This window comes from Balearica regulorum, chromosome 1 (genome assembly GCF_011004875.1).
Source record: "Balearica regulorum gibbericeps isolate bBalReg1 chromosome 1, bBalReg1.pri, whole genome shotgun sequence".
NCBI lineage: Eukaryota > Metazoa > Chordata > Aves > Gruiformes > Gruidae > Balearica > Balearica regulorum.
The window spans coordinates 76,517,408-76,533,901 of NC_046184.1; the positions used below are offsets into that span (position 1 = coordinate 76,517,408).

At 39.4% G+C, this 16,494-nt stretch overlaps 1 protein-coding gene across 5 annotated transcripts in view; it reads right to left on the reverse strand.

Moving 5' to 3' along the window:
• SCUBE1 (signal peptide, CUB domain and EGF like domain containing 1) overlaps positions 1–16,494 on the reverse strand; it is a 213,439-nt gene that overhangs the window by 62,249 nt on the left and 134,696 nt on the right. For all 5 annotated transcript variants that reach the window (XM_075759970.1, XM_075759944.1, XM_075759962.1 and 2 more), the window contains one exon: positions 9,187–9,303. In XM_075759970.1, coding sequence (XP_075616085.1) covers positions 9,187–9,303 — 117 coding nt within the window. The remainder of the gene's footprint in view (positions 1–9,186; positions 9,304–16,494) is intronic.

Consider the following 16,494-nt stretch of genomic DNA (forward strand, 5'->3'; position numbering starts at 1 on the left):
CATCCGCTTTTTTCTTATATTTTGTTTCTGTTGTTGAGATCAAGAAGAGTCACATTATTCCTCACTGGTTAGACTCTGAAGGGAAGTGGAATGGGTAACCCAATTTAGAGATATTTTTCAAGGCAAGTGAAGTGGATACCCTATAGGCTGGGATTAGACTATTTGCATGTGCTTATGAGCGTGTTATTGCGACAGGATATGAGTTCAGAGGGTACCAGCTGTTCCATCTTATTTCCCAATGCACATATCTTTAAGCTTGTGCAAATAGGAGGTAGCTTAGCCATATGATGTAAGACCTCTAATCCCATCAAGAATTACCAAGGTTGATGTGCTTATTTTTCCTTGGGGTCACCTATTCTTCTGACCATATTCTAAAAAATGGGACACTGTGGGATTCCTGAGAGAAGTAAAAGGCACAAGGTCCAAAATCAAAGCTGATGCCTACTGAGAGCTGATGCATAGAAGAGAGGACAGACATTCTAGTTCGGTATCCATGGCAGGGGCAATATGGGCCTTGGGGATCAAAGGAAGTGTCACAGAAGGTGCAGGCTATACAAAGGCCTGAGGATGACAACCTCTATTTTAAAAATGAAATAGCAATTTTCAATGCCTTTTTTGCTGAGGTTCTTGACTTGAAATCCCACAAGGATTCAATTTTCTGAAATGTCTGAAAAATTTCCCTCTAAAAAGCCAGAAGTGTATCTGGCCAATCACCTCAAAACCTTGTATCACTTGCCACTCCCAGGAATCATGGTGAAAATCTGCTTGGGTCAGCTTCTTCATAGAAGGTCTAAGCACTCAGTATATTTCAATCGGTTTCCATTTGCAAAGTTTTGCATTTTTTTCCAGTGGAGATACCAAAATAGTAAATTGAAGCCCACTGAGAGTAATCCTGTCTTTCCCTTAGTTACTTTTGACAGACTCTAAGCAACATGCATACTATTGCTCTGGGATATTCCAGAGCAATCCAACCCAGATAGCTTTATTTATGCGCAGCAAGCAAAGAGAAGCTACTTTTTCGCCTAAATGAAAAGCTGCTCTCGCTAGTCGTCACTGTACCTTTCACTGAGAGTCAGGCTAAGGGACCGCTTTCCATATCCTACTTTCCAAACCAAACTCTGAATATAAGGCACCATATCACCAGAATGTTAACAAAATTTAATGTGCTGTACACCAAAATACTCTGGCATCACGCAGCAATGGTATGAACCAGTATTAAGAATTCAACAGCTCTATAAACTACATAAATTATCTTAAAGATATGACACAGAGTAAATGGCCATTTCAGGTGCTGCAGTTATCAAGGGAAATGTAATCAGAAGAGAAGGGAATAAGATAAGCAGGTCTCTGCCCTTTCTGGCTTTGCCAGATGTCCTCTTCAAAAAACCCACTGTTGTTTGCAATCTTGTGACTGACATTTATGCTGACATTTGCTGCAGCCACAGAACTTCAACTGCAGTGGAGGTAATGACTGCCAGCAACCTACTTCATTTGAGTTTACTGTTTTGCACCATTTGCATGCATGTTTTTTCCTTTTTTTTTGAGAGTGCACTGGAAAACACTAATGGCTTGTTATGGCTAATGCCTCGTATGTTCCTCAAAAACTGTATGTGTCTAATGAGGAGGAAGCTAAACGGACCTCTTCACACATGTTTGAAAAAATAGTCATGTTACTAGAGAAACGTGAGCTCAAAAAAGCTCTTTTCGTATGTGCCAGGACCTGCTCCAGGTTCAAATACAATACCTATTGACACTAACACCATGTAATGCAGAGCAGGCATCAGTATTCCCTTCACTGTGTGGAGTACCACAGATACCACACTAAAGGGTACTGGTAACGGGAGATGCACAGAAAGTAGACTGTGGATCTCAAGTAGGAGTAGTCAGGAAGCTATGAACAGATTTGCCTCTGTAAGCAACCTCTAGAAGTTTAAACTCTTGAGGAGATCATTTAATTGCCTTTTAATTTAAAATGCTGTGTATGTGAATGAATTCAACAGGGAACATAATTCCAGCTTTATAGTACACCATCTTAGTGATTCTAATGCAATACATTCCTCGAAGTTATGCGGAAGCTAAATATCTAAATTCTGCGGCTGTGCACCTTCAAATGTAAGTTACATACTTCCGCAGGGAACTTAGGTTACCTTTCAGCGTGTTATTATAGTGATGTCTTCTCTAATGCTTCTTATGCATTTCTGAAAAAGTCATGTACACCTTTGGTAAAATGATGGTCTCACTTAAATAGAAACCTAAGAATTTTCTGTAGCAATCTAAATGAGGAAAACTTTGTGTTTGGGTGACTGCTTACAAGGAGGTCTCTTTGTAGCTATGAAGAAAACTAGAACAGTGCCCAACCAAAAAAATAAAATAAGTTCATTCACATGAATTCATTTGTGCCTGTCTTTGAATTTGCCTCTTAGGTGAGACAAATCTTAGTTCAGAAGACCTGCTCCAAACACACAGACTTGATTCAAAAGGCATTGAGATGCTTACAAGATGTGAAAAGTGTGGTCGTATGTGCCACTGAAGTTCTATCTGCCTTGGTGTAAACTTGACTGATGCACATATTTTACAGAGGTTATCTTGCACAGGGATATGTTTTACTGTCAAACTTTTACTGGCATGTAAAAAAAAAAAGTCAAGTTGATCAGGGATATTAACCAAACAAAACCTGAGTTCATCATAGGTAATTACTCCTGCTGCAAAAACTTCCCCATTTAGGCAATCAGTCAAAAACATATACCACTCTGAAACTTATCCAATCAATCACAGTCAAAGAAAGGTGGTATCACAATTCGAGCGAGCTAACAGTTGATGTACCAGATTAACAACTGCATCTTACTAATAATAAAGAATAAACATAACCTGCAACTCCTTCTGGTGTTCCTTTCTAAAAAAAAAGAGGAAACATTTTCAGTTTCATATGAATTGATCGGGACTGACAAGATGCAATTCTAAAAGCTTTAGCCAATTTAATCCAATTTAGAGAAAAAACCTAAAACAAATTTTAAGTAATTTCGACTAATGGAATGATGGAGGAAATCATAACTGTTCACAGATATTCTGTACCCAGGAAATGAAGCCAAATTGGCCAGCTAAACTGTTCATTGTGAGCTTTTCATTTAGTGTTAGTGTGTTCTGAATGAAAAGAGAGGAAAGCCTTCAACATCTGAGTCATATTCTCGTACCAAACTGATGTCAAGCATTGATTTTAAACATTTAATTTAATGAAACCTTTCAGTTCATATTAACAAAACGTGACATATTTTGCTTCATTGAAACTCATTCTGTAACAAACTCTTTCCTCACAGAAACAATTCCATTTCCAAAATTTAATTCACTTTCAGGGTCTCATTATTTTCTATCAAAAACCAATTTAAAATGCATTTTCCTGCTGTAATAGGCTGCCATTAAGAAAGATAAAAAAGAGCGATTACTATGTCGACTGAATAAAGCCAATGCAAAAATTCCCTTTTATTTCAATAAACTTTGATTCAGTCCTTTGACTGAAACTATTCATTAGTCTCTATGCTCCTGCTTGTCTCTTCTAGATAACCCAATGATAAGGAAGGTTACAGAGTTGAGTTACTGGACAAACCATTCAACGCTAAGGCATTTCTGATGCTCCCACCGCAGCACAGTCAAGTACCGAAGCATGTAAGCACCACATTTCTTTGCTGCGTCTGAATGCAAAAGGATGGGGGCCTGTTTCAAGGAAGTAGAGAGCACACCACATTGCTGGGTAACCATGACAATGAGACAGCAGGAAGAAGAAATGTTTGCCTAAACAGCATCCAGTCACATAACCCCAGCGTAACACCGCTCTAGTTAAACAATATGCCAGAGGGCTGAGAAGGGCTTCCTTAGTGTTGCACAGTAAATAAAATGCCCCATCTCTAGGTGGAGACGTGCAGGGACCTCTCTGCCTCCTAAATACACATCCCTGAGATCACCTGGGCTTGGCAAAGATCTATTCCTGCACATGAATTAAAACTGGTGTGTTTAGCCATGGCTGGTGGCAGATTATCAATGTAACATCATATTGCTATTAAAACCACTGACATTCTAGCCCAGCTGAGTATCTACCTTCTCAAAATCCCACTGTCAAGGTTACCTATGAAAATGATGCAAAATAGAAAGTTAGCTAAACAAATTAATATGCTTCTTGCTATTACAAAACATCTACGGGGCATTGCAAAGTTAGGTGGCACTTTATAGATGTTTACGGAAAAGCCATACTTGAGATGTGGCTTTTGCTCCATAACCCTTAGAAATCCAATTATGCTTCTTTTCTCCTGCTTAAAAATTATATTTACCCTGCCATTTGATTCTAGGAGTTCAGCAAGCACTGCACGCCGCACAGTTCCTCTGTGTCTATGTGTACAGTGCTGGGAAGCTGCATTATTCCGGGGTACAAGAGTGCCTTGGGGGCACAGTTTCTTTGTTAAATCCCTGAGGTGGACATGGAGCACATCAGACACATGGTCCTACATTTTACACCATGCCAGAAGCCTGTGGCCCTTCCTCTTGCTCTAATTCACTTCTTAGATAACCCACAAAGAAAGCCCCTGTCTCTCAGATGTCTTTCACAGTCTTTCCCAGTCCTTCTCTACTGTTAGTCCTGGAAGAATGCTCCCTTGCTCAGCTTGCCTCCCATCCTTCTGTAGCTGCCCTCAGGCAGACGAGCCGTTTATTGCTTGATCCAGTTTGGCAGCTGGATTTAAACAATCTTCAGAAATCTGTGCTAAGTCTAATCTAGTCTGACTTCACTCCTCTTGAACCCCACAAGTTTTTTGCAAATTAGTCTCCTGCTTTATCAGCTGCCTAAGTTGTATTTAATATAATTAAAATGCTAAACTGATGGATCTTCTCACTGAAGGCTGGATGCATGAAAAGAGTACTCAGCAGGAAGGATGCACAAAACCAACAAGCAAGGGAGCTAGGGACCACAGAACCCCTGATACGCACAGTACAGGGGATAATAAAAAGTGGGTAGGAGGCAATGAGCGATAGGCATCCTGGGCCACTGTATCTTAATTCTCTGGCTCCCTTTCTGTCTGCATCAGCTGACTTCTGCAGGATAACTTGGTAGGCATTTAAGGAAATGAACTATGCTGTTTTGTCATGTGTAGCACAATAATCGACAGCATCAAATGAACTCAGCATCAAGCTGGGATCACCCAGTTACAATGGTAGGAGAAATTAAATAGCATGAATTAGAGGGAGAATATGGAGAGCTTTCTGCCTGGGATGCATCTCTTAGCTGACAAAAACCTCCATGGTTTGGCTTATTAAAAGCCAAGTTGATAGGAAAGCTGAAGGGAAAAAAGGAGCATTCTCCATTGTGTGCCAACTCAGCTGAGGGAAGACTTGAGTTTGTGACTGACTTTTAAAGAACCACAAAAGGTTAATGAATTTTTATCCCAGCCACCATTATTACATCTGAAGGTCCCTCTAACCAGACCACAGACAGCACTTTTGCTCTTATTTTGCTATGAGATCAGGTAAGTAATCTATGTAAGGGAGAAAGAATCAGAGATAAAAAAGACTTTTTCAGCTTCCAGAAACCAAAACAATCTTCCACTACAGTAGTCTTCCTACTAGCTATGCAGCTACCTGTACCTATTCCATGTTAAAACTTTCTCCACAACATTTTTTCCCCTATTTTATTGACACTTGATATAAAGCAGACTGCACTCTGCATTAACAAAAGGAGCTTGATTCTTTGAGGTATAATGAACTCTCATTTCCCACTGAGCCTGTGAAAGAGGTTGACATGCAAAACTGCTGAAGGTAAGGCCCTTGTATTACTTGGAAATTGCTTTCCTGCACCCTCCATTCTCTGATCCATTGGGAAGGGGCCAAGAGAAATACCAGTTTCAGTCCTGACTCAGTTCTGTGGTCTGTGGTTTGAACCCATCCCAGCTTTTATGATAGAACTATAGGATATGAAATATGATATTGCGAAGTGTAGAACAATTAGTTACATTTAATAGGGTTTATTTGCCATCTTTTGGCATATACTCTTTCTTAAAAAATTGCCTTTCCTTTTGTATGCATACTTGCTTTTTTTCTATACTAAACAGTTAATGAAATTCCAAGCTACTAAACAGAAACCTGTGAATCTTCTGGACAGTAAACTCTTTTTCCCATTATATGTCTATACAATGCCTAAAACAGCCTAGTCCTGATTTTTGAACAGAACCATCTAGGAATTTTTGTTATCTAGAAAAATAATATTTTCATTTATTTCATTAATTTAAAAATAAAAATGTTCTTTAATTTACCTGATTCCCTTGTAAAAAATAAGGATGAAAAGTGGCAATAGATTTCCATAAAATACCACTATGGTGAAAGCGCACTATTGAGGACATCACCTACAAGTGAGCTAGCATTGAATAAATTACACAATATCCACCCCGAAGTAGTCAAAAGTTCAGATATTTCTTTGAGTCTTATTTAAACCTCTTCAATATAAGCAACTACATAATTTCAAATAGTAGCTGCACTATGTAAAATATCTTAGAGACGAAGATGCCAAAATGGACTGAAAAATCGTAGACTTTCCAATGAAAACATTCCTTTTGGTCAACATTATTTGCTAAATTCAACCTAAATATATTAATCATTTTGCTCAACCCACAATTGCATTTTTTGGTTATTATATTAATTATCCCTCCAATTTCTCTCAGCTTTTCTTACATGCCCTTCCTCTCTACTTCCCTTTAATAAATAATGGCATATCTTTCTCCCCTATTTAGAAATATAACCTCTCTCGGAATGATGCTTCTGTGAAAAACCTCACTTGGAGATGCTGTGACACCTGATGGACTTGAACACTCTGCCCAAGAAAGACAGGATGTGACGGCTGCATGATCCCTGAAGATGCTTTAAAGGGAATCCAATAGATAATCCATTTCTCTTACTACCCAGACGTCACGTTACAACTAGAGGGAACAATGAACTGTATATCTGAGAAACTGTGGGCCAGTCAAGTCAAGGAGAGTAAAGAGAGAAAAAAAAAATCAAAGGAGAAAACTTGAGCTGATCACTCTTCTCTTTTGTTTCCTATAGAACTCAGAGGAAGGAGTATGTGCACACTGAACTTCCCCACTCCAGCCTTTTCCACACTTTACCTATAAGCAAGAGGAGCCCAGAAGGCATCAATGTCACTCCACCAAAATGATCACTTTTGCATTCAGAAGACGTAAATCTCAGAGAGCAGTCTTGACTAAGGGCTGCCAGTGACAGCTACGGAAAAAGCTTCATTGGTCAATTTAAGTGCACGATCCTTTATGCATAGATTTAAATGGGAAGTTACTTTAGCTCCAGGGAAGCAGAATCTAGCCCAGAAATCTCACAGTGCAATACATTAGGTAAATATTATTAATTACAGCTAAATTAAATGCAAAACGTATATTTTACCGTTTTATGATGAAGAGTATTTCCTAAAATGTCAATGCAGGCTAAAAAGAAATAGCCTGGTTGGTTTGTTACACCATGCGAGTTAATTTCCAGTTGCTGCTTATTTTAAGAAAGTAAGAAAGAATCTGCAGCATCATAAAAACACAGATTCTGTTTCTTATATTTTCTTCTCATATAAAAGGGGAAAAGAAAAAAATGTGAAAGAGCTTAGAGCTAGGGTATTTGGTTTGAGGATTGAATATTTCATTTTGTCTGTAGCACTAATTATAGACTTGATTATTATATAAATATTGTTTCATATTAGTTCTATGGCCAAACTTCTAAATTTAGAATTAATTTTTTTTTCATGATGCAGTTTCAATAATAAACATTATGATCAAGTCTAGGTGTATGTTACAGTATTAAAATGCCTCCTTTTTAAGCACTTGGTGGAATCACTATTACTGCTCTGCTATGGCTTAGCTAGTCTGCCTGTAAAAATGAAGATTTATTTTTATGTGGCTTGAACTAAACCGACTGATTTTTGATGTGTGCTCACCCTTAACTATTAACATTGTGTGCAATGGCAGTTTAAATGTTTTATTTTCAAATAAACAGGCAAATGGACTGTTATTTCTATAAATACTAACAGGATCATGCCCAAGCACTGGGATTTTTCAGCCTGGAGCAAGAGGAAACCACACATTTTCTGTTTATTTTTGTGGGTTTTACTATTTTAAGTAACACCAAGCCCCGGACTGAAGATATTCTGACATTTCTGGTTACTCTGAAGGAAAGAAGTCTCAATAGTTTCTTAGAAGTTAGGTCAACTTACGCTAAGTCACTGAGTGATGAAAAAGTATTGTCTGTGACAACAGTATATGCAATGTCCTCCTGGATGTCCATCACCAAGTCTCTTGCAATGTGGCTCAAAAGAAATGCATAGGAAGATGGGAAAATGGCCGATGGAGGGCCTGGTCCTACTAACATGCATCCAAACCTACTCACGTGCATAGTGCCAGTAAGTGTGATTCTGCGGGGATATTTGAGAACTGTCCCTGTCTCCTTAACTGAGAACAGATGTTGACAGTGATACCAGATGCTCTTTCCTGTCTCTCTTCCCCTGACCTCAGTTTTAACACACTCATGAAGGACAAAAAGCCAAGCAAGGTTCTTGTGCTGCCTTTGGAACAGTAAAATCTGAGCATCAGCTGCATGGTTTAAACCTGTGCACTAGTCAATTTTGTTTTGTTTTTCCTTTGTAGCTGGCTACTTATGCTTTGAAAGGGCAGAAACAGACAATTGTCTGGGGTTTTTTGAGCCATACCTTGGCATCTTCTGCTTGGCGTCACTCAGTAATAACCTGTTGATTATCCAGGTAACAAAGTACTGGTTGAGAATTTTAACTCGCTTTTTGAACAGACAAATTCAGACACCATTAGATGACTGAAGTTTTACAAGGGTATCACACTATCCTTTGAAATCAAAGGCTTTTTGCAGCGCAGAGTTGTTCCTCTACATCTCTGGCCAGTTTGAAACAGTTTGACCTCTGTATCTCATTTCTTTGCAGTAATAAAACCCTCTAATACATAGAGAGAAAAATGATTGAAATAGGTAAATACAGAAAAATTAGGGAAGGAGAAAGCTAATGAACTCAATTGCAATCACTCTGCCGGTATTGCCTTAACTTAAAAGTATTGATTAAATAACTGAATATTTACATCTTGTACTGGAGGCACTGAAGGCAAATGATGCATTGCAAAGCAAACAGAAGCTGACCTTTGCACGTTTTCCCATCAGGCTGCAGGGTAAATCCAACTGGGCAACTGCATCGTACCCCTGTCGCGGTATCCTTGCAAGTCCGATCACAGCCTCCATTATTGACAGCACATGTTTCTGCAGAATGAAAGAGAAAGAGAGAGAGAGAGAGGGAGAAAGGGAGTGTAATGAAATGTTCTGGGGGAGGGGAGAGGCACCGACTCTTTGGGGCAACATTACAACGTAATGAAAGCAATCTAAGTTTAAGCAAGCCAACCGAAGCAAGCTCTCAAGGTCACCAGGGCCCAAGTACTGGTTTTGACTGGTAAATCATTTCCACAAGTCATGATTTCTTTCTCCCCCCAAACTGGTGGTTTTATTTATGATATTTAGTTAGTGCTTTTGAACCGTCTTAGACAATAGGATGGGTTACTACATATGAAACAAGTTTAAAAAGAAAAAAAAGTGATTGCCTCTAAAAGCAGAACCAAACATTCAGTCTGTTTCGTATCAGTCAATGTCTAGCTGAGGCTTTTTAAGGTTCATTTTTTTAAATGATGTTGTAGGCATAATGAACTTTAAAAAGCAGTAGAAAGCAAAGCAGAGTGCTAGACTTGGAACTAAGAATTTAAAATCCTTAGTTAAGAAAGAGTTAATGGAAAATGAACTACATATATCACTTTGACAAGAATCTACATGCCCAATCTGTTCTTACTGAACTACAAGCAAAAGGCATCTGGGTTTTGTCCACTTAAAGCTTTTTGCAAATTGAAAGGAGTTTGGAGTGGGTGGGAGGGCATAATTGAGGTCACTGAACCCATTCCAAGCTGTGTCATTGAAATTTCCCAGTGCTTGTAGTATGTAGAAGGGTGGCTGGGCAAACACAGGCAAGAGAAAGCTGCAATACTTCTGAGCTTTTACAACAGTGGGCAATGACTATTAGGTACCACTACATTAAAAAAAAAAAATCTTCAACTTCATTACAGAAAAAGCAAAAACCCCTCCCTCATTGCCATTATTTTCTGTTACTTGCGTGTGCACATGCGCACACCATCGTACACATACATACGCACACATACCCACACACATCCATAAAATAGATAAAAGGCAAGCGAAATGATTAACTTTGCTTTGATCCAGGGTATAGAGTGGATGTAAGGATGCCAATTTAGCATGTCAGTTTGAACTGTGCATTTATCTGAAAAGTATTTACTTCAGAGAGCAAGTCCTTTTAATAGTATCTTTTTCAGTTGCTCTGGCTTTGATTAAATTAAAATATCCCCCTGCCCCCCAAGACTGCCATTATTCTACTCAGCTCACCTCATTCTGGCTTTCCCTAAAGAGGCTTTGTCATTACTTACTCAGATTTACAGACTCCTATTGCTGAATATTCACAGCCTGTGTCACAATTGTACCCTGTGGACAGGGTCTGACAATAAGCTATAGGATATGCTAATCAGGAATTGCCTTAGAACAGTACATTGATCAAAAATTATTTACACAGAACAGAAAAGGCTTTATCTTTCAATTGACTAGTACTAAAAGATTTTTATTTTAAAGCAGTCTCTGCTAATGCCCTCAAGGTGAACCTTAGACTGGCCCTTTGGAGGGACTTCACTGCTTCAAAATAAGAGAAAAAGAAGTGTAACTGGTTGGTTTGGTTTTTTTCTTTTTCCTTTTGCACTGGCACAGACCTCTACATCAGTTGTGGAATAAGCTGCTGGCACTTATGAACAAGCTCAAAGGAAAGGGTTGGGGCACACATGCATTAACAGCATGGGACAGAACTCTGCCGTCCATATACATTCACAAATGCTCTATTAGATAGATTTTAAATTTTTTATGCCATGTGTGCTATGTAATAACATCATGTGGAAAAAGCAATCAGTATACAAATGGATTTGCATGTAACTGCCAGCAAGCACAGCTAACAAATGGATTGACATGTTTTCTGGAACAGCTTTCTGAAAATGGAGCTGAGTCTGCAACTCTGTATTTTCAGGAGGAGCTCTTGCTCACCTCAGGTACGATTTGCAGGACCTGAACCCAACTGTTTAAGTAATATAGTTCTGAATTTCATTTACTCCCCTGGGAAGGACTATTTTATAGACTTAGAGGCTGACACTGCTGTTTGAAGAATTCTTCTGTATATGACAATACTGGCATTTCCATTTCTATGCAAATGTGTGTGTGTGTCCTCATAGGCCAACATATCAAATTATTTTGTGTTTCAGAGAAGGGAAAAAGTTTCAGGTCATTTAAAACTTTTTTACTTGGGTACAGTTTAATGGTAGGATGATTTGCCAGGAGTAAAGAGTTAAGGTTAAAAAACAGGAAAAAGTGCTGAAGATGTACGTTTGGCATGGCACTGCAAAGAGCAGTAAATCTTACATTAGCAGATTAACTTTGGCATATGAAGAGTCCTTTATTGCAGTTCATCAACACGAGATGAACATAAGCAGTAATATTTCTGCTTTCTGGATGACATCCAGTGAAAATGAATAGACACAACAATTTTTTTTTCCCATGGCATGGATGACTGGATCTATAGGGTAAGGGTCATTCAGTGAACAAGAGTTATTTCTATGTATAAATAGAGGGAATCAAGCCAGCTTTTCTTATTTTCACAGAGATTTAGTAAAACAAACCAAAAAGGATAAATACCCTTCAACTTTCCTGGTGACTCTGACTTTAATACATGACGAACTCTAACAGAATGAAGATGCAAGTGAACAAGAAGACATCTGACAGTACATCTAACATTTTGGATAATCGGAGAGATGTACTGATGAAATTCCTTAAACTCAAGGTCGTGAGAAAACATTGGTAAAAGAAAGCGAATGTGAATAGCAGTATGTGGGAAAGAGGTATTACAAGCTACATCAAATAGAAGAGCTGAGGCCTATGTACAACACAAACCACAGCGTGTCACCACCTGTATTTCTGTTAGAAATGACTTCAACTCATTCTTCACCTCACCACTACCAAACTTTAGTATATATTTGAAATGCAAATACAAGTTTTAGGTCTCAAATAAAGAGCAGAAGCAAATTACTTATTTCCAAGCTATCATGATGGAGAAGCTATACTTATAAGCGTGTAGTGATAGGACAAGCGGTAATGGCTTTAAGCTGAAGAAGGGGAGATTTAGATTAGGTATTAGGAAGAAATTCTTCACTGTGAGGATGGTAAGACACTGGAACAGGTTGCCCAGAGAAGTTGCGGCTGCCCCCTCCCTGGAAGTGTTCAAGGCCAGGCTGGATGGGGCTTTGAGCAACCTGGTCTAGTGGAGGGTGTCCCTGCCCATGGCAGGGGGGTTGGAACTATATGATCTTTGAGGTCCTTTCCAACCCAAACCATTCTATGATTCTATATGGAAGGGAAAGAACAGATGTTCAAAATTTGGATCAGATCTTCATGGTGATATTGATCCTACAAACCATTTTCCACTATTTTTTTCTCTGTGAAAGGCAACCTCAGCATATTTATGACTCTTTTTTGTTGCTGTTGTTTCAGACTTTTTGGCACATTTCTGCTGGTTTTTGTTCTGATGAGGGAGCAGAAAAGAACTGGAAGACACAAATAAAGCAGTGTCACGTAACTGATATTTAGATTCCTTCTGAATTGTGATAAAGATCATAATTTGAAACTATTAGACTTTACTGTGAATTTAAAGTGATGTTTGCAGCCGCACTGACCTCCTTATTGAATTTCCACCAGAAAACTCAGACAGAAACAGGGATCTAAAGAAAAGGACATCTATTTACATAAGGCAGTCTGGGACAGCTTACACTGTGTTTTTCCACTGTAAGCTCCTACTTTTGGAACAATCTCTCATGTATCTGCTCCCTAGATCTATACACAAGAAGTAACCAAAATCATTACCAACATGCTATACCTATGGTTTGCTCAATTAGGATATTTATTCTTTTAACAATAGTCCATTGCACTATGGGATATGCACTGCTTCTAGATATTAAAATATCCTATTAAAAAGCACAAGCTTGAGCTGTTGCTCCTTCATCACTGGATCAGGTGAAGTTAGATGGGTATTCAGCGCTTTAATATGCCACTTCAGTGTCTGCAAGGGTTTAGCAGTAAAAGATCAATTCTCCAGGTTCTAGTTCTGAAGTTTTTGAACTAAAGCAGAATCTCTACCAGGTGGCAATACAGCTTGGTCACTTTCTTAAAAAAGACGACTGACACCAGACAGGATTTATTTGGTTTAACCTGATTTAACCTGACTGCCTTCTACAATGACATTGACTTACGCTGTGGATAAGGGGAGAGCTGTGGATGTTTTTCACCCTAAGTACAGCAAGTGCTTTGACATGGTCTTCCCTAGTATCCTTATGGCAACAGTGGTGAGAGATAGACCGGATCAAAGGATTGAATCAGTGCTACAAAATCCAACCAGTAGTCTGTCACTAGAGCTATCCCTCAGCCTCAGCTAGTGACATTAGGGCCAATACTGCTTCATGTCTCTACCAACAACCTGGACTATGGGACAGATGGTGCTTTCTGCAAATTTGCAGATGATACCGAATTGGGGGAGTGGTCAATACACCGCAGAGCTGGGCTGCTATTCAGAAGGGCCTTAACAGGTTGGAAAAAATGGCCTGAGGGGAACGTTATGAGCTTCAGCGAAGACAAATGCAAGTCCTGTGTATGGGATGGAATAATCCCATACAAACAGAACAGGCTTAGAATTGACTGATTAGAAAGCAGGTTTGGAGAAAAACCTGGGGTCCCCGGTGGACAAGTTGAATAGAAGTCAGTAGTGTTTTCTTAAGGCAAAGGAGGCCAACAACATACTGGCTTGTATTAGTAAGAGTACAAGCAGAAGATGAAGTGACCTTACCCCTCTCTTTTGTGCTTGGAGTAAGAACATCTGGAGTGCTGTGTCAAGTTCTGGGCACTCCAGTGCAAGAAAGACATGGACATACTAAAGCAAATTCAGTGGAGGTCTACCAAGATCATGTTTAGGGGACTGGAGCACATAACGAGGCCGAGAAGCTGAAAGCTGCTCAGCATTAACAAGAGAATGGTCAGAGGAAATCTTATTTCTGTTTACGGCTAACTACTGGGACAGTATAAAGAAGATGGAACAAGACTTTTATTGGAGGTGCACAGTGGAAGGACAAGAGGTAACAAACAGAAATTCCAGCTTGATACAAGGTAAAAATTTTTCATCATGAGAGTGGTCAAACACAGGAATAGGTTCCCAAGGAGGCAGTGAAATCTATGTCAGATATATTCAAACCTCAACTGGATATGTCCCTGAGTAACCTGGCACAGTTGCCCTTTGAGCAGAAAGTTGGATTAGATGACCTCTGGAGGTCCCTTCCAACTTACATGAGTCTATGACTCAATGAAACTGATTCACATATCCTACTGAGACTAAAGAATCTGAGTTTCACTTTTACTTTATTTCTGATAAAGAATACTTGAGGAGAAGATGGAGAAGTGAAGTAGCATGAACACAGCAAGCAGCATGTCAAATTCAAGGGCACAGTTCACGTCTACTCAGTATCCTATTCAAGCTCACGATCTCTTTGGAATCTGGTACATTCATAATACTGATACGTATCGCTGATACATATCTGATACATCTAGTATTGCCAATGATACTAAAGTAGGAGGAGCTGTGGACTCCCTTGAGGGTAGACAGGCCTTACAGAGACATCTGGACAGACTAGAGAGCCGAGCAATCACCAACTGTATGAAATTTAACAAGAACAAGTGCCAGATTCTGCACCTGGGATGGGGTAATCCTGATTATATGTACAAAATGGGGGATGACAGCTGGAGAGCAGCCCTGCAGAAAGAGATCTGGGGGTTTAGGTTGATGGTAAGTTGAGTATGAGTCACCAGCGTGCCCTGGCAGCTAAGAGGTCCCAACCATGTCCTGGGGTGCATCTAGCACAGCATAGCCAGCTGGTCGAGGGAGATGATTGTCCCACTCTACATTGCACTGGTACGGCCCCACCTCAAGTACTGCATGCAGTTTTGGACACCTCAATATAAGAAGGACATCAAACTAGAAGAGTGTGTTCAGAGGAGGGTGAACAAGATGGTGAAAGGCCTCAAGGGCAAGACTTAAGAAAAGCAGCTGAGGTCACCTGGCTTGTTCCGCTTGGAGAAGAGAAGGCTGAGGGGTGACGTCATCGCAGTCTACAACTTCCTCAAGGTAGGCAGTGGACAGTGAGGTGCTGATCTCCTTTGTCTGGTGCTCAGCAATGGGACAGGAGGAAATGGAACGAGCTGTGTCAGGGCAAGTTCAGACTGGACAGTAGGAAAAGGTTCCTCACTGAGAGGATGGTTGGTCACTGGAACAGGCTCCCCAGGGCACTGGTCATGGCACCAAGCCTGTCAGAGTTCAAGGAGCACCTGGACAATGCTCTTGGTCATATGGTTTAGTATTAGATAGTCCTGCGAGGAGCAGGGAGTTGAAATCAATAATCCTTATGAGTCCCTTCCAACTTGAGCTATTCTATGATTCTATGGTATTTCCAATAGGAAATTCTCATGTTCAGAAAGTTAGAGCATGGAAGTAGAGACATAAATTTCTTCCCTAGCTTCCCATAAGTTGCTATGTCACCCTTGGCAAATTGCACTGGAGCTCACAAGAAATTTTGTGATATACTAGTCTCCTCATGTAAAATAGATGCAGTATTCCCTATCCTCGTAAGATGCTTTGAAATTCATCAGCACACATGCCCTATAAATATAAAATACCATTGTTTTTATTGCTACCAATACTACAGGAATTACTACCCATAGTACCAAAATTAAAAGCAAGACTTGACATGCCCCACTCTTAATTTACTTTTTGCCCTGATAATATTTATTCCTCTGTAAATGTAACTTTTTACAGGGATAAGAGAATTTCATCTTCTCTATCCACTCTTAAATTCTTTTAGATTAGCATAATATGCAACAGGATTAATATTAAAAAGCATTATATAACAGACAGGTTGGTGTCTCTGTTTTGTCTTAACCAAGGTCAGTCATTTTGGGTAGGCTATAATTATGTTCTACTTAAAAAACTAATCCCATAAACTCTGGAATGTGTGCATATACCTGCACCTATATGCAAAACTCTGCTTTCCCAGTCTCGGTCAAGCTGCTAAAACATTTGATAATAGTGTTCAGTGGGATAAAAATTTGCTTAAGATAACATAAATATTCGAATTTTTCTCTTCAAAGATAAAAAGATTTTAAAAACCTAAAGATGCTGTACATGAGTATAAGGAATGAAATGGGCAAGTAATAAAGTGATCAATTATATTCTTTAAGAAGACCTAAACCAAACATGAGCTGCTTTGA